Below are 21468 nucleotides of genomic sequence, written 5' to 3' on the forward strand. Positions count from 1 at the left end.
TTTCCTCCGGGTGACTGTCTGTGAGGAGTGTGGTGTGTTCTCCCTGTGTCCGTGTGGGTTTCCTCCGGGTGACTGTCTGTGAGGAGTTGGTGTGTTCTCCCTGTGTCCGCGTGGGTTTCCTCCGGGTGACTGTCTGTGAGGAGTGTGGTGTGTTCTCCCTGTGTCCGTGTGGGTTTCCTCCGGGTGACTGTCTGTGAGGAGTGTGGTGTGTTCTCCCTGTGTCTGCGTGGGTTTCCTCCGGGTGCTCCTGTTTCCTCCCACAGTCCAAAAACACATGTTGGTAGGTGGATTGGCGAGTCAAAAGTGTCCATAGGTGTGAGTTGCCCTGTGATCAACACGTTGATGTGTCAGTACACAGATTTGGTCCTGTGACCTTCTTTTTGTCCTGGAGGCAGCTGTAAGGACTGGGGAGGTCATTGTAACTGCAGGAAGTGTTCTAAGCATATTGTTCACTAATAGACTGCTGGGCATGTAGTTAGAGCAAACTCTCTAAAGACTTGTAACAGTGCCCCGCCCCCCAATGATTTAAAGTCTTTAACAACTCTACACATATAGTTCAGTTGGGGGTAATCTATTTCCATGAGGGCATAACAGCCTCAGTGCTGGATTTCTGCTGTAAATATTCCACTGCAGCAGTGGACCCTGGGCTCATGCCAGCATCTCAAGCCAACAACTCGTAGAACATTTTCCAAAACATGAGGACTGTATGAAAATGTTGAAGATAGGGTGCCACAAGGTCCTCAGGCAGCAATTACAGCCCAGAGCTCAGCTGGACTCCACCGTGTCAGTTTTCACTGGAGAGATTGGAGGATTCTCCAAATGTTTTGGCCTTTATGAACTGCTTCGTTGAACGGCTGCGCGCCAGACACGAAGGTTAATAGGCTAAATTTGACTGCAGCCTCTCACAAGGATTGGATTGTTGTGAGGTGACATGCTCACAATGGCTTGTGCTGCTTTAGGCGGGTTTCCTCTGTAGTTCCCCTTTTGGACCTATTTGAATTCCTGCCATTGTATAAATGAATCAGCTTCCTCGGTGATGAAGTAGACCACGATGTATTTCAGCCTGTTTCCCACTCATGTTCCTTTCCTGCCCTTGCACAGGTAAAGGAATTGAATCTTGGCTTTTTCTTTATTTTTTTTAAATGTAATTAATTCATTTATTATTGTGGGATTACACTTACTATTGTAAATATTAATGGCTTTTTCTAACACAAGCAAAAAAGGCAATGCCTGTATCTGTTAGTGTTCTCCTCCAAGTGTATTCTGCTTTCTATAATTATGTTAGCGATTGTTTGATACAATCCCAGCTTAGTGACATTGTGTGATTGGAGGATATAGAGTTGCTGGGGACAATTTGCGATGACTAAATTAAGGGGGTTTGGGTAGGCAGTATAATGGGTATGTAAAGGAGGAATGTAGCTATTGTCACGCCAAATGGGAAAGACATGATGGCATCCTACAGGCTTGCCCCAGTGTGGATGGGTCATTCATTTCCAGTCTCGTGTGGCTTTCCTGTGTCTGTCTGTATGAATGATTCAGCAAATTTTAAAAAAGAAAACAGCACCGTCCCTTGGGCTCTTTTGGCCCGCCATTGGGTTTAAGGCTCTCACCGGAGCGTGCCTAGTTTGGCAGAACATTTAGTCTCCTTTATCTTTTTCAAAATAACACAACGGTGGGCTAATGTTTCGCTGCCCTCTTTTAAGTAGCATACAGTATGAATGAGTCTAGCAGGATCTCCCTGTGGATAGACTCCGTTCCCCTCCTGACCCCCAGTTTACCCCGGGGCAGCGGGAGCTTTCCTCCAGGTCACACTGGCATGTTGTTTAGTGGGACTTTACTGTTAAAACGTTGCTCAGCTGGAGGCCTGTGCATGAAGCCCTGTTGGAAGGACTAAAAATGGGATTTGGCAGCCTTTTTCAAATCCGCTTTTATTAAGGCCAAGTCAGGGTGAGGTGGGGGGTGGAGGGTCTGCAGTGTGGGACTAAGCTTAGTGTTAGGGAATGGCTTTAAGATGTTTTCACATATAGAGAAAACTCTGTGCCAATAACTGAAATTCTTTGACTCTAGATGAATCACAAATACCTTGCCGTAACAAGTCTTTGCAAAGTGCTGGGTGCATGTTCCAATTTGGCTTCAATGTAGCACATTGTCTACCTCATAAACTCTGAGCGCTCTGGGTATACTACGAGGTACGTGATGTAGCACAGACTAGGGGATGGTCAGGTGACCAAAATGTGAATAATAAATGAGTAACGCAACAGCAAGTTTATTTTAATTATAATTCAGAAAGTATTAAGCATTATTTAAGAGCCCCTCCTGTGGAATTTGTCAGTGTTAATATGTCTGTGTGGTGGAGTGTATGTGCTAGAAGATGTATCATGAGTGATAAAAGCAGTTAGCTCCATGGCTGAGGAGCTCATTTCAATGTTCTAAAGACAGTCTTAAACAGGTAAATTAAGACAAGCCGGGTTTTTTATTATTATTATTATTATTATACACATCCTTAACATAACCATTTCCATCCAATTGCAGGGCAGGGTTTCCAGGTAAGTTCGAACTGTATGCAAGAGGCATCGAGGTGGGTGGAGCTAGAGGCGTGGCCTATTTGCATATTCTTAGAACTGTATTTACTGAATGACGGCAAAGGAGTAGAGTTAAGTCATTAGTGATTATTTTTCTTGGAAATTATGTTTAAATATTTAATTGTAATGAACCGTGATGAGTTAATGTGGGGGGGGTCATTTTTGTTTAAATGGTTACGTGATATCATAAGCAATATTATTAAGTTACTTTTTAACTACTGATAGAAATGTGAAGTAACTTTGTTTTAGATATTATAAGTAGTGAATGAGTGTTAGGGAATGCACGGTGGTGCAGCAGGTAGTGTCGCAGTCACACAGCTCCGTCTGTTAGGAGTTGATGTGTTCCCCCTGTGTCTGCCTGGGTTTCCTCCGGGTGCTCCGGCTTCCTCCCACAGTCCAAAAACACACGTTGGTAGGTTGATTTGCGACTCAAAATAGTCCGTAGGTGTGAGTGTGTGAGTGTGTGTGTCGCCCTGTGAAGGACTGGCGCCCCCTCCAGGGTGTATTCCCACCTTGCGCCCAATGATTCCAGGTAGGCTCTGGACCCACTGCGACCCTGCACTGGATAAGGGGTTACAGATAATGAATGAATGAAAATATGAAAGTAGTGAATGAATTAATGTGACTCAGGGTAAACTTAAAAGGTAGGAAAATATTATGCATTAATTCTATAACTGATATGTTTACTATTACTAAAGATATTATATCATAACTATAATAAATTAATAATAATAATGCTGTTATTAATGGATGTACGCTTATTGTAAAATTTTAACCAAAGAAAACTTGAATGTAACAGATAATAGCATAGAATGGAATAAGAAATTGATCGTCTGTTTATTTTGAAGCATGCAGTTTGTTAGTGTTCTGGAGATATCTACTCAGAAAAGCAAATGGCAGCATAATTTATCTCAGTAATTATAGCATTTTACCATATTGCAAACCGTAACCAATGTTTTATCAGGGGTCCGCAAAATTCTGCATAGTTAACTCATAGTTAAGTCTGAGTGTACACTCACAGTGTAGAATTTGTCTTTTATATCTGGCATTAAATCAACTATATAAAGGCTCTTTATTCTGGAAAAGAAGAGCTGTATTCAGCCATTTCCCTTTGAACCCACTCTTCTGTGATAAGCATCTCTCACATGGTGATTGTACCTGCACCCCATGATAAATTCCCTGCTGTCTCCATCTCAGCCTTTCCCTGTTGGTATATACACCGCTTAATTTTTTCACGGCGACTGAAAGTGAATATTAAATGGGGCAGATGTAAGTGTTATTTAGAGAGCGATGGGGAATGCTTGTGGAATTACGTTCTCAGAAACTGAAGTGGCAGGTCTCACCATTCCATGGCCAGTGAGGTGTGAGACCTCCTCGCTCGCTGCTCTGTCGTCATGGCAACAGCTGTACGACAGGTCGTGGGCAGTGAGTGACTTGTTACTGAGTTGCAGAAAGGGAGAGCGTTTGATAGAAGCCTTGGCTGAGAACATACCTCAAGTGATCGACTTTTAATCTGTCTAACAAATGAAGCGAGAGAGGCAGGGCCAAGGCAGCGTGTTTTAATTATATTTTGATGATGATGTGCTGCTGCATATAAACCCATAAACCTTGGTTAAATATGTCTGACAAGGCCAGATTGTGTAAGCCTCATTTGCAGGCTGCCAAATCTGTGTTTACCTAAAAGGTCAGTCAAGGGAGTACAGTTGCTTACATAAAACTTCGACTGCAGACCTCAGGACTGATTAGGTTCATTCTCTCTATTAAGAAGCAGGCGTCAGACAGGAGTCTGATTGGTTTTAAATCACATGTTGTAGTTATCATCCAATGGGAAAGAACGTGACACCATTGAGGATGTTTTTGTTTGGAAAGTTAAGTAACCACAGCTTTGTCGAGTAGGTTTTACTAATTAGCGCTTGTTCAGAGTCAGTAAATTGTTTCAAAATGTTTCATTTTCATGTTCTAGTGCTGATCACGTATTGCTTAATCATTCATTATCTGTAAGCGCTTATCCAGTTCAGGGTCGCGGTGGGTCCAGAGCCTACCTGGAATCATTGGGCGCAAGGCAGGAATACACCCTGGAGGGGGGCGCCAGTCCTTCACAGGGCAACACACACAGTCACACATTCACTCACACCTACGGACACTTTTGAGTCACCAATCCACCTACCAACATGTGTTTTTGGACTGTGGGAGGAAACTGGAGCACCCGGAGGAAACCCACGCAGACACAGGGAGAATACATCAACTCCTCACAGACAGTCACCCGGAGCAGGAATTGAACCCACAACCTTCAGGCCCCTGGAGCTGTGTGACTGCGACACTACCTGCTGCTCCACCGTGACGCCCTATCGCTTAATCAATATTTTAATTTTTCAAACACAAGAGTTGTGTTCTCATCCATGATCTGAAAACTCCAGTCTCACTGCATTCAGCAGAAAGCAGTTCTGAGTCACACTAGCCACTGCTGCACAGAAAATGCAGGTTGTTTGTTCATGGCATTAGTGTAGGGTTTAGTCACTACGAGTATTTTCATGCTGAGTCAGTTTTCATGGAAGAAAAAGCAAATGCAGCTTTTTATTCACTAAAGGCTTTTATTTTATTAATCGTTATAAGGCCACGTGCTGTTCATAAAAGTCATCATTCTATGGGAAAATGTTAGAATACACGTTCATAATTAATTTACTCATACGTACTCACACTGAAGAAGGGCACCACAAAGGGGTATAAATGACACACTGTATGTATTGTTATAACTGTAAGTTAATGCTTTGACTCCTTATGAAGCTGTATGCAAGTGACCTTTCCTTTAGTCTGAAGTCTGATTTTATCTTTCTTGGATGGTGCTGTTGTTCTCTGATTATCTGATGTTGCATTATTGCAGTTTAATGATCATGGTATGGCTCTGCAAAGTAATTTTATATGAGGACCATAGCTGTGCGTTAAAGCAGTTTCAGGTTTATCAGTGTTTATCAGGTTATACACTAGTGTGAAGTTAATAAGAGGAAGAAAAAGGGCCATTTGATTTGTATCAGCAACAGAGTTATTATTTCCTCTTAGCCAGTGTGACTCAAAGACAGTCTGTTCTAGTAAGAAGTTCTCTACAAACTCTAAAAACCCTGCAGGTGCTGTGTATGACTGAATTCAGGCTTCTAGAACCTTCTAGAATTACAGAGGCATTAGACAATTTCATTTTCTAACTAATACTTCAGTTGAAACATGAAAAATATGATTTAAAAACAGACATGTTAATAAAGACATCAGCACAAGAGCATCATGTGCCTAAGAAAACCAGTATGGAGAACTCCACTCTGGAATGGTGTGCCTGTTGGAGTTGTGCTTTACCTGCTTGGCCTCTGCAAGTTGTTGTTGCACTGGTCAGGATTCATGATGTATGGCCTCCGGTGTCTAGGGAGGTGAACTACAATAACACACAAAGACAGGCCTGTTAAACTGTCTAATGCACCTTTAAAAGGATTTAAAAATGCGAAATAAAATAAATAACTCCCAGAAACTGTTATTTGTCACTCATTCATTAATCTTCCGTAACTGCCTCATCCATGTCAGGGCATTGGTAGGTCCAGAGCGTACGCAGAATCAGTGCAAGGCAGGAAGATTGCACAAGATTTGTTGGAATTTTGCACATATAAAAACTGCATATTGTCCCATTCCTAGTCTCCTGAAGGATTATATTGTGGCCAGTAGATATGTGCTGCTATTTATTTGGCTACTGGACATAAAAGCATGTTTTGTGTTATCTCTGCAGAAGCGACGGAGGCGCATTGACCGGAGTATGATTGGCGAGCCCACAAACTTTGTCCACACAGCCCATGTGGGCTCTGGAGATCTGTTCAGCGGCATGGACTCTGTGAGTGTAACTTGTGCTAATACTGAATGTTAACTGACGCAGTCAGATTTAACAGCTGTTTTATTTAAAGTGCCCATTAATTAAGCTTTACTACACATTCAAGAAGTATGTAGATGTATCTCCTTTACATTTGTTTGGCACGTAAAACACACACGTGCTGTCTATAGTAATGTAGTTTAAAAGTGGTCTAAACTATGTTAACATCATTTAATTGATTTTACAGGTGAACTCAATTCAGAACCAAATGCAGTCGAAAGGTGGATACGTGGGAGAAGCCATGCCCATCAATGTGCAGATGCAGCTGGTGGATACAAAAGCAGGATAATATGGAACTTGGGAGGTAGTGAATTTTTTGAATGATTTTGAATAAATAACATTAGCAAATAAGCAATGGAGGAGCCCAAACAGCCAATAAATAACTTTCCTCCAATAAATCACTGATATTGGCTTAAAAAATGTAAACTGGGTTTTTCATTACTGTACAATAATAACAGTATTTTAAGAGTTTCACTCTCAGCTGGATCGCATAGTGGTTGATATTTGCTGGGTTCAGTGTCCTGAACACTACCTTGACCCCTGAGAAATCCTGTGCACTCTTTTGAGTCCTAGTTATATTCTACCATGCACTGTAAAATAGAGCGTGTTCCCTTTTATTCCCAGCAGGCCTCTCTTGGACCTGTGTGTTGATTCCGGAGATGCCTGCCTCCTGTGGCCTCCGTCCACCTGCCTTCAGTGACTCCTCCCAGCCCCGTTCTCACCCAGCAAACACATGGACAGTTCCGCTCTCAACAGGAATGAGGATGCCCAGTCAGCGTTCAGCAGTCCACTGGACACCAGCAGCACTTCGGTGTCATCTCTACCCTCCATAACGGACACTCGCTCGCTCGCATGCCCCCGTCACTGTCTGCCCATGTGCAGTGCAAAGTGTAATCTTGCTTTCTTTGTCTGTGGTTTGCTGTGAACAGCTAAATTCTGAGCACTCTTTCATCTGAAGGTCTGGAACCTAAGAGTACCGTTTCTTTCTTTTTTTTCTGATTTTCTTTATTATTTTCTCAGACAGACTTTGAGTTGGTGCCCAGTCGCCGATAATGTTTGTATAAGAAGTGGCTAGTGATGGCCGTGTGGTGCCAAAATGCTTGTTACAAAGGAATGATGACGCTCTGCTGACAAGGAGTACTTTTTTTTCTTTTTTTTTCAAAAACTAGGCACGAATGAATGCCGTTTTTGTAGGAAATGTGATTGTTACTTCGCTGTTTACATTGTTCCACATTCCTCGTACCATTATTTTACCTTGTGATAACAATATAATTAGAAGAACAATGATTGATGCTGAAATGCGCAGCTGGCATTTCACTCGCCATTCTGCTGTAAATGTTTTTCTTCCATAAACTTGATATGAAGATGCTCAAGCTATAGTCTTTATGCTGTACAGTTAATGTGGAAAAAAATAAGACAACGTAGTCTATGTCCTAATGCTCTATGCTGATGTGGTAACAATATTTATAAGATTGTGGATGATCCTGACCATGGGGCCAACAGTTTTACTAATAGTCTTCTATGAAAGGCACAAATACAACCTCTAAATGCAGATCAGGTCTTTGGAGGGACATGTATGTAACGTCCTAGCAGTTTGAATTACTGAGCAAATGTCACATCGTGGAGCTCATTTATAGACAGAATTACCTCCGAGGCATTTGCTCAAGTTTAGAGGCTTATTTTTCTAGCCGTTTCCAACTATTAAATATATAATTGTATGAAATTGCACTAATTTCTCTTCATGAAATGAATATCAAAATTGTGTGCAGCTCATTATATCAGATGGCTGTATAGGAGCCATGCTATGGTGCTTAGATCTAGGAGTCTATTGGTCAAAGGTGGAAATCCTCTCTTGGCCTATGTCACCTAAATAAGGAGTTTTCCAATTGAGATCATTAAGGACCACTAATTCAACATAAATATATCTCAGATTGGGGGAAAAATAATGCATTTCAATGCAAAAGCCCATGGAAGTCAAACTTATGTGAGAGTAAAAGACCATACAGCGTAGGAACTAACAGTTAAATATATGTGCGTTGGTCCCCGTCGTCCTGTTGTCTTTTTCTCAAGTGCTTTCAGTTTGTATATATACTGTACGTTCTGTGTGCCATGACCTGATCCTAATTTATTTTTCCTTTTTGTATCTTTTGTTGAACTTTTCTTCCATTTATAACCGTCATCTCTGAAATGATTCATTGTGTCTGATTCAGTATTCCTGTCGGCAGAATGAATCATTTTGGTGATGTTTATTCATTGAAAGCTGGAAAATGGGGGAGCATTCTCCTGGAGCTCATTTGAAGATGTGTTTGAAGTATCAGATGTTCTCAAAAGATCCACAGTCACACACCGGTGATGTCAAGACCGAGTAGTTAATGGACAGAGTGTTAATTATCATTTCTTGCAATATAGTGATACTTTGGCCAAAGTGGGATCACTGACATGCAGTACACAACAAGGACTCTATTCTCAGCCTTTGTTCACCACAAATGGATTTCTTCATCAGGGAATTCAACAAAACTCTTATTTTAGCCGTCATGACATATTTTTGTACGCTCCTGCTTATGTTACTTTGCTTCTTATGTTGGCTTGTAGATGACCAAATGTGTTCTGTTGAAATAAATATTTTTTCCATGGTACATGACTTAATTGGTAAATGCTTTGCACCCATTAAGCAAAGCAACGTAACTGGGAATCATGTGTATTTTTACATTTTGCAAAAACTGACCCTAGATTGAAGAGGACAGTGAAAATGGTAGACAACAAAACACAAGCTGAACTCCAAGGTCAAGGGACATCAGTGTCTGATCGCATCATCCATCACTTTTTGAGCAACAGTGGGCTTCATGAAAAAGGAAGCCAGACTGGAATTTTCTAAAATGCATATTGACAAGCCTCAGTGCTTCAGGAAAATGTTCTTGGGACAGAACAGACGTTTACAGAAAAGGACCCCATGCTTACAGTGTGACACAGAGGAGGCTTGGTTATATTTTGAGGCTAATTTCCTGCATCTGGCACAGGATGCTTTGAATGAGTGCAGGGCACAATGTAAAAAGTCTGTCAAGGCTCTCTGAAAAGAAATGAAATGCTAAGTGTCAGAAAGCATTGTCTCAGGCCATGGGTATCCCAAAAACATTGGAATATTGTTATAGTCCGTATCACCCAGCCCAAGTAGGAGGATATATGCAGTATGTGACTGCAAGTGTGGAAGTGTGGGAAAGTAATCCCCCTCAATGTCTTCCCTGTGAGTAGATTAGCCGTGTGGTGGACCCAAGTTAGATAATCAACACATGACACACTGACCCGGGCAAAGCAGCAGCGCTATCACACCCTCACAAACAACGTTAGGGAAAGAGCTATTCGAAGAATAAGGTCAACAGTCAGTGGACAAGGAGAATTTGCATTCCCCACAAAGAGCAGCGCATCTGTCCAGATATATCTAAGTGTACTGGTCGTTTGGGAGTGTTTTATCTCAGACATCACCTAAAGAGGGTGTGTGTGCTGCGAGGTATGAAGTGTTGTATCAGTAGCTTTGTGGGATGCGCCCCACCTCCACGCAGGACTTTATCATTTACATTTCGCAAAGCTCCAGGCTGGAGCTCCCTGCTGTTGCTAGGCAACCCACAGGCCAGCAAAGCAAGAGGTTTGGTTGATGACGTACTCCTGGCTGATGACTGGCTCTTGAATGGAATGAAAGTGCATAGTGTGTTTCTTAGTGAACAGACTCACCGTTGTGAAACAATTTATGGCCCACCTCTTTTTGAATTGACATCAATGTCATAACGGTTAAAGGAAAGCAATAACCGCAAAGTGTCTGTGCTGTGGTTGTCCAAAAATATTTGGAGTCTGTCTCCTGTGACACAAGGCCTATGTTATTTCTACCTGCTCCAGCACGGCCACACCCTCTCTGTTGACATTTCAGGAAGGCCTTTACACAATGCTCTTTGAAGATGAATGTGAACCTGTGTGTGTGTGTGTGTGTGTTGGGCATCTGAACGACTGTGTGCCCATAAATCACATAGTCATGGAACAGAATAATGAAATGGTTGTGCGTTGAATCCAGGCAACCTTATTATCCAGTTCAATTGATTACTATTGGTTTCAGTTGCATTTAAGTGGCTTTCAAACTAAAGCTGAAATATTATTTTCATATAAAAAAATCACAACTGTAATTCTAGCCTGCATTATCAAGAACAACAATTAACTCGTTTTAAATGGGGACTTTTAGCCTCAGTATTAGAATTAGTCCAATCAGAGGCAACCGAACACTGAGCTGTGTACACTGTAAAAAATTGCTGTAAATTTACAGCGAGTCTGCTACAGTATTTTACTGTAATTGACAGTATTTACAGTAAATTATTGTATTATTCAATGACAGTAATATGCTGTAAATTTGAAATACAGTAGTGTTCCTGTAAAAATACGGTAAATGGCTGGGAACTTTGCTGCCAGTATTTTACTGTAAAAAATTTTACAGTGTACGTAACAACCACCAGCAAATGACAGCCTGGCTCTTTATATTCAGTGTTGAAATTTAAAGCCAGAACTTCTTGGTCTCCTTTGTTATAAACCAGGCCTGGATCTTTATATGTAAAATATACTTTAACTGTCATATCATGGCTGCCATATTCGTTTTAATGCATTAGCACGTTTATTTGTGTATCTGGAGCTCCTGCCATCCCACAAACTCTGTCTTGTGGTGTGCCTAAGTCAGGAAACATGGGATAATGTGTCGTTCTGATTGAGTGCAGAGAATTTAGACTTGGCTGCCTCCTCAGGTCTAAAGAATTTAGATATCTTCCACAAATCATTCAGCACTATTTTACACCACTCTGAAAATTCCTACAATTGAACCTGAATGATCAGGATATATTTCCTATGCACATACAATTAAAGTCATATCCCACACATTGTCCTTCTATTTTATGCCTCCTCACTTATTGTTTTGGTTTATGCATTTAATTTGTATTTGATTTTACTGTTTCTCCTGATTCCGTAAAGTTGAAAGACTTTTGTTTTAACTGTTTCAAGAGCAATATTTGTAAATGATCTCTGTTCTGATCGGACCCGCTCCGAGTGACTGTTTGTGAGGAGTTGGTGTGTTCTCCCTGTGTCCGCGTGGGTTTCCTGCGGGTGCTCCGGTTTCCTCCCACAGTCCAAAAACACATGTTGGTAGGTGGATTGGTGACTCGAACGTGTCCATAGATGTGTGAGTGAATGTGTGAGTGTGTGTGTGTTGCCCTGTGAAGGACTGGCGCCCCCTCCAGGGTGTATTCCCGCCTTGTGCCCAATGATTCCAGGTAGGCTCTGGACCCACCGTGACCCTGAACTGGATAAGGGTTACAGATAATGAATGAATGAATGAATAGTGACCTAGAGTTTACCCTGTTAGTGACTGGTTTGCTAAGGCCATTGCAGTTATCACGTTAAGACATCTAATGCCCCTCTTCTTTATTTTTCTTATGCTTTCTTGCTGAAGTATTCAACATGTTTCATTCATTTGAACATGTGTACACGTTCCTGGCCACACTCTGTGAACATTATTATTTGTATTTTGTTGTTGTTGTCTATGCCCGGTTTTGTTGTGGTATGGCTTTGCAGGAGACACCTCCTCAGGCTCTGCTGTCACTGACACGTCTGATTAAAACTAATGATTAAACACGTCTGGACCTGGCTGAGGAACACACAGGATTCAACAGTTACTAGAAGCTGAGGTAATCCCTGTACTTTCATTTCCATAGCATACAGCCTGTGAGGCAGAAATGTTCAATGGCGTCCCCTGGTGGTGAAAAGCATAAATGTGTGTGTGTGTGTGTGTGTGTGTGTGTATGTATATATATATATATATATATAACATCAACAAATTCATTTAAGACAATACAATTGTTTTACCTATGTAAGTAATTTGACACTCGTATGTTGGAATATTTGCAACCTCTTTATTGCAGCACCCAGCAGACATTGCAAAATCATTATTATATTCAGTACTGAGTCAACACACAGAGGCCTCACCCAGGATATACACTCATGATATAGGATATAGTCATCATGAGCCAACCTGAAACACCTTTGGTCATTGGTCACCACTATGATTATGCGTAAGCTCAATAAACCACATAATTATATACCAATTTACATATAAATAACTTTAGTAATACTTTAGTAACATAATCTTTTAATAAACTCCACCTAATCATTTTGTCTGAAAGGATTATATTCTAGGTGAATTGTTTATAATTAAAAAAAATTATAAACATTTGACCATATTTGTCTACAACTTTCAGTCAAGATGCTCTTATTTTGAAAAATCAGTTTTTCTGATTGCAGGTTTTTTTTTCAGAAATGGAAATTCAATCAATTTAAACAAAAATCTACATTATCTAGTAAATACGACATAATCTAAGTCATTTTAAGCAGTCCGATGTCTCTAGAGATATATCAGAGTTGCTCAGAGGTGATCGGATTCAGATGTCAAAAGATTATAAAGCTACCGCAAAGGTACTAAACAAAACAGTTATTAAATTACATGATTACACTATATTGACTGACGCCTGGAAATTCAATTTAGGAAGACGTGAAGGTTTTGGCTAAAGATATTTATTAAAATCATATAGTTTATTTTCAATGGGTCCATTCCTACCCAAATAATATTAATACATGTTATAAAACTATATTCAGGTGATATTTCGGATATTTAACTGTCGCTGTTAAACAGAATTCGTTTCGGAAAAGGCTCTTTTTTTTAACGAATATAACTGTTTCCAACGTCCTCCGGGCGAGGGTGCGCTCGCGCCGTGAGTTTGAGTGACGTCGCTCTGGGGGTCATGTGACCGGAGCAGCAAAATGGAGTCGGGGCAGCAGTGGGTGCTAGTGGAGATGGTTCAGGCGTTTTACGAGGTTTGTACTCGATTTACTCTCTCTACAATCTCCACACCGAGCTCTGCTCCATACTCACTGTCCGGAGAACACTGCCCTGTCTGTGGTGTCTGTGTTTAGCGGAGGGGTTAAATGTATTAACTGTGTGTTTAGAGTTCAGGAAGAAACTCGGAGACAAATTAGCTTTGTCAATAAAATTCCCTCTTAAATTATTACTAAAATGATTAGTAATATTAACACTGACATTAACAGTATAATTAACCTTATTATTAACATTATCACTCCGTTTAACATTAACACAAACAACATCCACAGGGCAGGTATTATTTGGGTGGAGGATCATCTTTGGCTCTGGTGCTTCAGGTTGGTTTCAGAAGTCCAACAGCACTGCTGTGTCTGATCATTTTGTGTGAGCAAAACTCAATGAAACAACACAACGTCTTTGCACAGCTGAGAACGATACGTCACCCAAATCATACCTGTTCTGTGGTGATCCAGTTTGGGGTTCTGATTATCTAAAGAATAAATGAAGAGTATAGTGTGTAATCAAAACACTATACTATAATGTTATATGATGGAGCTGATCAAATGGAGTGTACCAAATGGAATACCAATTGCTGTATATTTTTTACTGAAGGTTTTCTTTCATAAATACTTAGCTAAGCCTCTCGTGAAAGCTGATATAACCATTCATAAATGTTTATTTCCTCAAGTGTAAGTTGTAAAAATGCTTCAGTTGATTAAATTAACTGCTTCTTATTAGAATTAAATATAGTTTTTAAAAAAGTAGTTAAAATTAGTAAGATATTTCAGGTAAAAGTAGAAAACTCAGTGCTGTGGCCAATGAAAAACTAGTGTTTATCACAATTTTTAATGTGTCACAGTAACGACAAAATATAATCATATGCCCATATTTTCCCTGTTTTTAGGCACCAGCTTATCATTTGATTTTGGAGGGAATCCTCATATTGTGGATCATCAGACTGCTGTTCTCAAAGACATACAAGCTCCAGGAGAGATCTGATCTCACTGACAAGGTAAAAAACTTCTATTTTCAGATCTTACCTGTCATACCAATAGTTAGTAAAGGTGTTATATAGTGTTGGGCAATATGTTATATATATATCTTTTGTGTGTGTTTTTTAAATCTCTCTCTTAAATTTAGGAAAAAGAGGAATTAATTGAAGAATGGCAACCAGAGCCTCTGGTACCGCCTGTGGCAAAAGATCATCCATCTCTAAACTATGATGTTGTCACTGGGTACGGGTGTCTGACACAACTTCATTGGTTACCAGGACTATATTAGTGTATAATGATTTCAGAATATCCCGGTATAAATACTGTATTTGTACCAGTGTGACTGATTAAAGCAACTCTGTCTTCTCCCAGATGTGAAAATAATTGGAAGTGTGCTGTGTTCCTGCTTATTCCTAATGGCTGTGGGTTTGTTTTTCTTTTCTTTTACAGCCCTCCAAGCCACAAAATCACTGTAAATGGGAAAGAGTGCATTAACTTTGCCTCATTTAACTTCTTGGGCCTGCTCGACAATGAGCGTGTTAAGGTTTGTACCACTGTCAAGGCAGGCATTAGCCTAAGTGCTTTTCAATGCTTCTTAAACTCAGATCGTATCCAGCTCTGATTGCAGAGTGTTGCTCAGATCTGACCTGCCTTTTTGGTTAGCATCTAAATGGATTTAGAACTATAGAATTAGTTTTGAAAACTGTGGGGAAATAACATAATATTGTATGTAATATTACATTGTGACATATGATTGGAGGTGTTTTTATGTGCATATTAGACTGAGGTTCTTTCTCTTAATACTGCACTTTTATTTCATATTGTGATCAATTTCTCAGTTAAATTTAAGGACATTTTTTGAACAAATGTCAGTTTCAACCATTTCAGTGCTTTCAAATTGATTCTCTTTGCTGTCAGTAAAAATTGACAATGTCTTAAAGTCAAAATCAGTAACATCAAAGTCATAGCTCTTACCAAACTTTTCAGAAATACTGGGAGATTCAGGCCAACACCCCACAGCACTTACAGTCATTTAACATTTACCTCCAACTTAAAGATGCTTCATCAGAAAAGGGCTTTTTTAGTAATTAAACCAGGAATATTTGTTTAAATAATTAATAATTAATTGTGGCACTGCTGTAAAAATCAAGGTGGCACATTTACAATAGATGTATATAGTTATATATCATTTTGAACAAATTTATGCTAGTGATCTACTTGATTGTAACCTTACAGAAATTTATATTATTTTTGTTATTTTTATTTATTTTTTATTACAGCAAAAGGCCCTTGCATCTCTTAGGAAATATGGTGTAGGGAGCTGTGGTCCAAGAGGCTTCTATGGAACGTTTGGTATTTGTTATTTGTACTCTAATGTTAACATTTTTGATGGAAAATTGCTTATCAGCTATTTTTTCTAATGTCTCAAATCTGAGTTTCAAACCCTCAACTGTTTTTCTAGATGTTCACCTGGAGTTAGAGGAGCGCTTGGCTAAGTTTATGAGAACAGAGGAGGCCATTATCTACTCCTATGGATTTGCCACCATAGCCAGCGCTATTCCAGCATACTCAAAGAGAGGGGACATTGTCTTTGTGTAAGTCCCTGTGTGTTACACAGAGGAGTCTGCTTCAAATTTCTTTTACATTTTTATGGTTGATGTCTTCAACTTGTTACAATCCAGATACATTAAGGTATGATTGCTACAAATATGAAGCTTTCTGTTTATGATCTCTTTGATTGCTTCTTCAGGGATGAGGCTGCATGTTTCTCCATCCAGAAAGGCCTGCAGGCATCCCGCAGCTTCATCAAGTACTTCAAACACAATGACATGGAGGATCTGGAGCGGCTCCTGAAGGAGCAAGAGCTTGAGGACCAGAAGGTGAGAGAGTTAGACTGCTGTGAACATGCAGGACATCAGATAGGATCTTCAGATTCCATTCATTGAGTGTCAGACACATTTTTGTGATTTTCTAAACCTGTTTTGGACTCGAGCTCTGCTCTGGAAGAGCCTATTCCTGCTCTACAGATATAGCTACATATCATATAATGCAATAAAGAAGTACAATCCTAAGTCATTTGATTGATTCATTGTATTTAATTTTTACCAGAATCCACGCAAGGCTAGAGTCACACGAAGATTTATTGTTGTTGAGGGGTTGTACATGAACACTGCAGATATCTGCCCTCTGCCAGAGCTGGTGAGAATTTTTTATTTTTTATTTTATCGTAGTATTAGGTATGATTTAAAGTAGTCAGGGCTAGGTATTGGCTGTAATGTGTGTACTAATACAATAATGTTATTGTTATTGTTATTTTTTTAATTGTTCTCATATTTTCTAGAAAAACAACTCCTTATACACAGGATGAATAACTAGCAAATTGTCTACCCTTCACCACGTACTCTTTTGTGTGGTTACCATTAACAGGTGAAGCTAAAGTACAAGTATAAAGTGCGAATTTTTTTGGAGGAGAGCATGTCTTTTGGCGTGCTAGGAGAGCATGGCCGAGGGGTCACAGAGCACTTTGGTGTCAATGTGAGTACCTGTGTGCTATTGTCTATAAGTGAGATTCTGCATATGTTTGTGTGACATTGTGATTTTTGTTGTATATCATATAGATAGATGACATTGACCTAATAAGTGCCAACATGGAGAACGCTGTGGCATCCACTGGTGGATTCTGCTGTGGACGATCATTTGTTATTGATCATCAGGTAAGTTATAAATTTTAGCCCTTTCAATCCCACAATGTTTCGTCCAAATATATGATTAGTCTTTTGACTTTAGAGCTTAGTGCTTGCTTTGATATGCAGATTAACCAAATTACAAATGCTCAGTAGTATCCCTTGTAGGCATTCTTTTACTTGGAAGAAAGATCCATTTGTCCAAAGCAACTCCTAGCTAGGCTGATTTAACTATCATTTCCTGGTATAAAATTAGTTTTATTGAGTGGGATTGTGTAGTACCCTGGATGCATGTGTTGCATGTAAAAAGCATGTCTCACTGAAATTGTGCGGATGTGTCTATTCCTTAGCGTCTGTCCGGACAAGGCTACTGTTTCTCAGCTTCTCTTCCTCCTATGCTGGCTTCTGCTGCTATTGAGGCCCTCAATATCATGGAGGAAGACCCAGGTATGCGCACACATGCACAGAAATATATAACTCATCATCTTTGTTCCTTGCTTTTTCACCTGCTTTCAGTGTAGAAGATGGCACCAAAAGTTGAGGAATGCAGGATAAATGCATAGAGAAGTGGTGGTGTGTTGATTAATCTGAGTCTTTTTTTAAACCATCAAATGACTGGGTGCATTCCTCTACTCAATTGAACTGGCAAGACTTCAAACAGGGAAAGAAAGAGAGTGAGAGAGACTGATATCCTCCTGATCCATACCATATGCAGAGGCCCATATGAAAGCTGGACAAAGGTTTTACATTTAACCTTAGAGAAACCACAGGGTTCTCCTAACGTGCACCAGACCATACTCTACTCAATAACAGCAGCAAAATGCAGGTCATTTGTATTACGGTGGCACAGTATATCATCTACTGAGTATTGTTGTAATGATAGTTATGTTATCACTAAATATTTTGCGTTCATATCCAATCTGGGTGGAGTTTCCATGTTCTCCCTGTGTCTGCATGGATTTCCTCAGGGGTCGCCTGTTTCCTCCCCACAATCCAAAAACATGGCGGCCAGGAGAACTGGCTGCTATAAACACCATATGACGTGGTGTGAATGAATGAGTGTGTTTGTGAATGAATGTCTGGATTGGAACTCTATCCTGAGTGAACCCCTAGTGCCCGATACGTTATATAAGGGGTTCTCTGATGTGTTTTTCAGTATAAAAGTAGTGGCCACTTAGGAAATTCTTTCTAATGCTGGAACGGCAGTGTATGTGCTTAGATCAGCCTGAATATTACATGGCAATTTATTTATTGTACTCCAGAAATAAAAACATGCTGAAACAATGCTTGACTGCTGTGCAACAAACTCTGAATTAGTTTTTTAAATAATGGTTAATGCATGTGCATTTTTGAGTATGTACATGAGATATATTACACATCCACATCTGCCAATCTGCCATTGAATATCTTGTTATGAAAAGTTGGCTTGTTCTTAGCCAAGAATGGAATTGGTACACAGTGGAGTACTTAAAAGAAATATACAGGAAAAACCTAGCAGAAATATTTCATTGGTATTTTATGGCATTGGATCTATTTTGACATTTCTATATTTCTTGGTTACAATGAGGATTTAAGTATAGAAAACTGATCCTAGTGAAAGGGAAACTGGCAGTACCTGGCAGTGGCTTTCTAGCACATTTTTCTCAGCAGTAGGTGCCTTAGGGTCCTTAGCTCCTGTCACGTCTCTGCAGTGTGTGCTGTTGGTGTGCCAGGCTCTTTCTGGCCAAACTAAACTCATTACTTCTCTGCTGGCTGGGCTTTGGTTCTCCTTTGCACTTACACAGCTTAAAGTTTGGGCTTTAAATTTACATTTTCTTTTTTTATACAGAAATTTTCACCATCCTGAGGGAAAAATGCAAACATGTCCACAGAGCATTGCAAGGGTATGTTATTTTCACATTTTCTTGTTTTTCCGAGAAACGGAAAAGGTATCCTGGCCCAAAAGCAGAGTTTCCAAATCAAAGCACTTCTATTATGTTACCTTACTGAAAATGTGGTGTAACTTATAGAAACAAAGGGTCTGTTATTATTGGAAAGAGCTAGAGAATGAATCATGTTCTGCAAACATAATGCAGGTAAGGAGCACAGTTTCTGTTTAAGTCATTCAGTAAGGAAACTGATTGCTGTTTGGATGATGCTGGAACCCTTATTTGATACTGCGTTGGTATCTTATTTATAAAAACAGCTTTTATTTAATACGTACATTAATGTAAACGTTACAAAGTGTTTTTTAACTATTTATTTGAGAAGTGCTGTGTTGACTGATTGTGTATTGTAGCATTCCAGGACTGAAGGTAGTTGGGGAGGAGTTGGCTCCAGCACTCCATCTCCAGCTGGAGCACAGCACAGGATCCAGAGAGAGTGATGTCAGGACACTACGATCCATCATTGACTATGTAAGTGAAAGACTTGATTATCATGGAATAAGAAAACAAGCTGAATTACTTTTCACACTAACTTCTTTTTAATACATATACAAACACATGTAGGCTGTAATGAGAGACCTTTAAAATGTGTAGAATGGGAAACGTCCACGTTATGAAAAGCATTACAAATGCACACAGAAGATGTTATTTGATTCTGTGAACTGAGGTTATTGCTGTTTGTTGGCAGTGTTTGGACAGACAAATAGCTCTCACTCAAGCTCGCTACCTAGACAAAGAAGAACGCTTTCTGCCTCCACCAAGGTGAGCTTTAAAATTAAATTATGTATAAAATGGTAATTGATGTGTCATATATATATTTATAAAGATAAAGGGTTATATTTCAGCAATGAAACTGATAATATCTTTACAATTGACATGTTATACATCTGTGATTGAATTTCTGTTTAATTGTTTACATGTTCTTGTGTCTGAAATATGAACCATCTTTTGCTTGATTTCCCTTTGTGCCTCCAGCATCAGAGTTGTCGTAACCGTGGAGCAGACTGAAGAGGATATTGTGAAAGCATCGTCCTGTATAAGAGAAGCTGCTCTAACTTTACTTAATTGATTGCAAATACCTCCAGCGTGGCGACAGAACTGATTTCAACAATATCAAGTCTGTCGGCAACAGACTGCTCTCCCATTCTGAGGCTTTAGAAGCGTTTTATTCTGACGGCAACAGGAACAACACTGAATAGCTGTGAAGATGGCACACGGTGCTTCAGTCAGAGTCACTGTACCTCGCCAAACCTTATGTTGTCAGAACTGAGCTTCATTTTTGCACCTGTTTCTCTTTCACTACAGATATTATTTCTAAAATGCTTGGCTTTGCGAGTCTTAAGTCCACATTGAGATGAACTTAAAAGTTTGTTGTTCAGGGTTGGCTTCATCAAACCTATTTTTGTTCGTTCTGATGCCTTAAATAACATTTGCAATTTTTTGCTAAAGAAAAATAAATATTGAAAATAAATATATAAATACCAAACAGAACATGTGTTTTATATATAGGGTTAGTTTTATATACACTTGTTTTTCTTCTTATCACTTCAGCAAATGCCATTTCATGTTTTCACTAAACATTTTAAGGTTTTAAAGGGGACACTTCAGCTTTGTGAAATGATTAAATTATTGTAACACTTGATTTATTCCCTCCGTTTTGTTTTGATATGCTGCATGAATCTGTCAGGAATCTTGATGGCATGACTGCACTTATCAGTGAGGATGTACGTCATCCTTTGTAATTGTTTTTTACGTTATGGTTTTCACAGTCAAGGGTTAAGCCTGGTCCTGGACTATATTAAGTTCAAAGCTTTGCTTCATCTTTGCTCATGATTCCAACATATTGTCAACAGATTTTATATGCTTTATCTTACGTCGCATTTTCTTTTTTATATATTGATGGTCAATATTTTTGTCAACATATAATCTGGACCATAACCATCTGCTCTTTCATAGCTAGTGAAAATAAATTCAGCTTTAATGCAAAAAAAATGTTTTGATGATGATGATTTCTGTCCAAAGATGTTTGATTTAAACACAATGTATCATCTATTTTAGACTGCTGCTGACTGCATACTGTGTGGGGTTTTCATTTAACAAAATTTAATAAACTATTAATTTAATAAGAGTTTTGTGTCACATTTGCCGTTCTGTAAGAAACATATAAGTGGTTATTAGTGAACAGGTCTAATGAAACACATTTAAAGGAGTGTAAAAAAGTGAATTTATGTCAGCCAGTCAGAATTCAAATGACCGGGTTTCTAAAATTGAGTTTTATTAAATAAATTAATTTTCAACTGTTTGGATAATGTAGGGTGACCAGATCTGAGATGGTGGACGGCTACTGACGTGCAGACTGACCAATTAAATGTTTACAGAGAAGGTTATCGACTAATAACGGTAGCTCTACAGTCAGACCGTCCAATCAGAAGATGTTAGGCTACTTCACCACGCCCCCTTCTCACTCAAGTGAACCAAACGGAGTA

At 39.4% G+C, this 21468-nt stretch overlaps 2 protein-coding genes across 4 annotated transcripts in view; both read left to right on the top strand.

The window, feature by feature from the left end:
* Positions 1-9111, top strand: part of cdc42se2 (CDC42 small effector 2) — a 39489-nt gene extending 30378 nt beyond the window's left edge. For 2 of the 3 annotated variants that reach the window (XM_066650938.1, XM_066650939.1), the window contains exons 3-5: positions 6346-6447; positions 6671-6787; positions 7108-9111. In XM_066650938.1, coding sequence (XP_066507035.1) covers positions 6346-6447; positions 6671-6772 — 204 coding nt within the window. In that variant the 3' untranslated portion in view covers positions 6773-6787; positions 7108-9111. The remainder of the gene's footprint in view (positions 1-6345; positions 6448-6670; positions 6788-7107) is intronic. The other variant, XM_066650940.1, reaches the window with a different exon arrangement.
* Positions 9112-13308: 4197 nt separating this feature from the next.
* sptlc1 (serine palmitoyltransferase, long chain base subunit 1) lies at positions 13309-21088 on the top strand. The gene is made up of 15 exons (XM_066650914.1): positions 13309-13377; positions 14286-14393; positions 14522-14616; positions 14824-14917; positions 15654-15726; positions 15836-15968; positions 16124-16253; positions 16483-16572; positions 16801-16908; positions 16992-17087; positions 17408-17504; positions 18886-18940; positions 19336-19453; positions 19671-19744; positions 19958-21088. The coding sequence occupies exons 1-15, from the start codon at positions 13324-13326 to the stop codon at positions 20049-20051; spliced, it is 1419 nt and encodes a 472-aa protein (XP_066507011.1). The 5' UTR covers positions 13309-13323; the 3' UTR covers positions 20052-21088.
* The last annotated feature ends 380 nt before the right edge of the window (positions 21089-21468 follow it).

Source organism: Hoplias malabaricus, chromosome 18, assembly GCF_029633855.1.
Source record: "Hoplias malabaricus isolate fHopMal1 chromosome 18, fHopMal1.hap1, whole genome shotgun sequence".
Classification (NCBI taxonomy): Eukaryota; Metazoa; Chordata; class Actinopteri; order Characiformes; family Erythrinidae; genus Hoplias; species Hoplias malabaricus.

Coding starts and splice junctions, on each gene's coding strand:
- sptlc1 (XM_066650914.1), top strand. CDS start 13,324: ATGGAGTCGGGGCAGCAGTGGGTGCTAGTGGAGATGGTTCAGGCGTTT. Junction 14,394..14,521: donor GATCTGATCTCACTGACAAG/GTAAAAAACTTC, acceptor TCTTAAATTTAG/GAAAAAGAGGAATTAATTGA. Junction 15,969..16,123: donor AGAGGGGACATTGTCTTTGT/GTAAGTCCCTGT, acceptor TTGCTTCTTCAG/GGATGAGGCTGCATGTTTCT.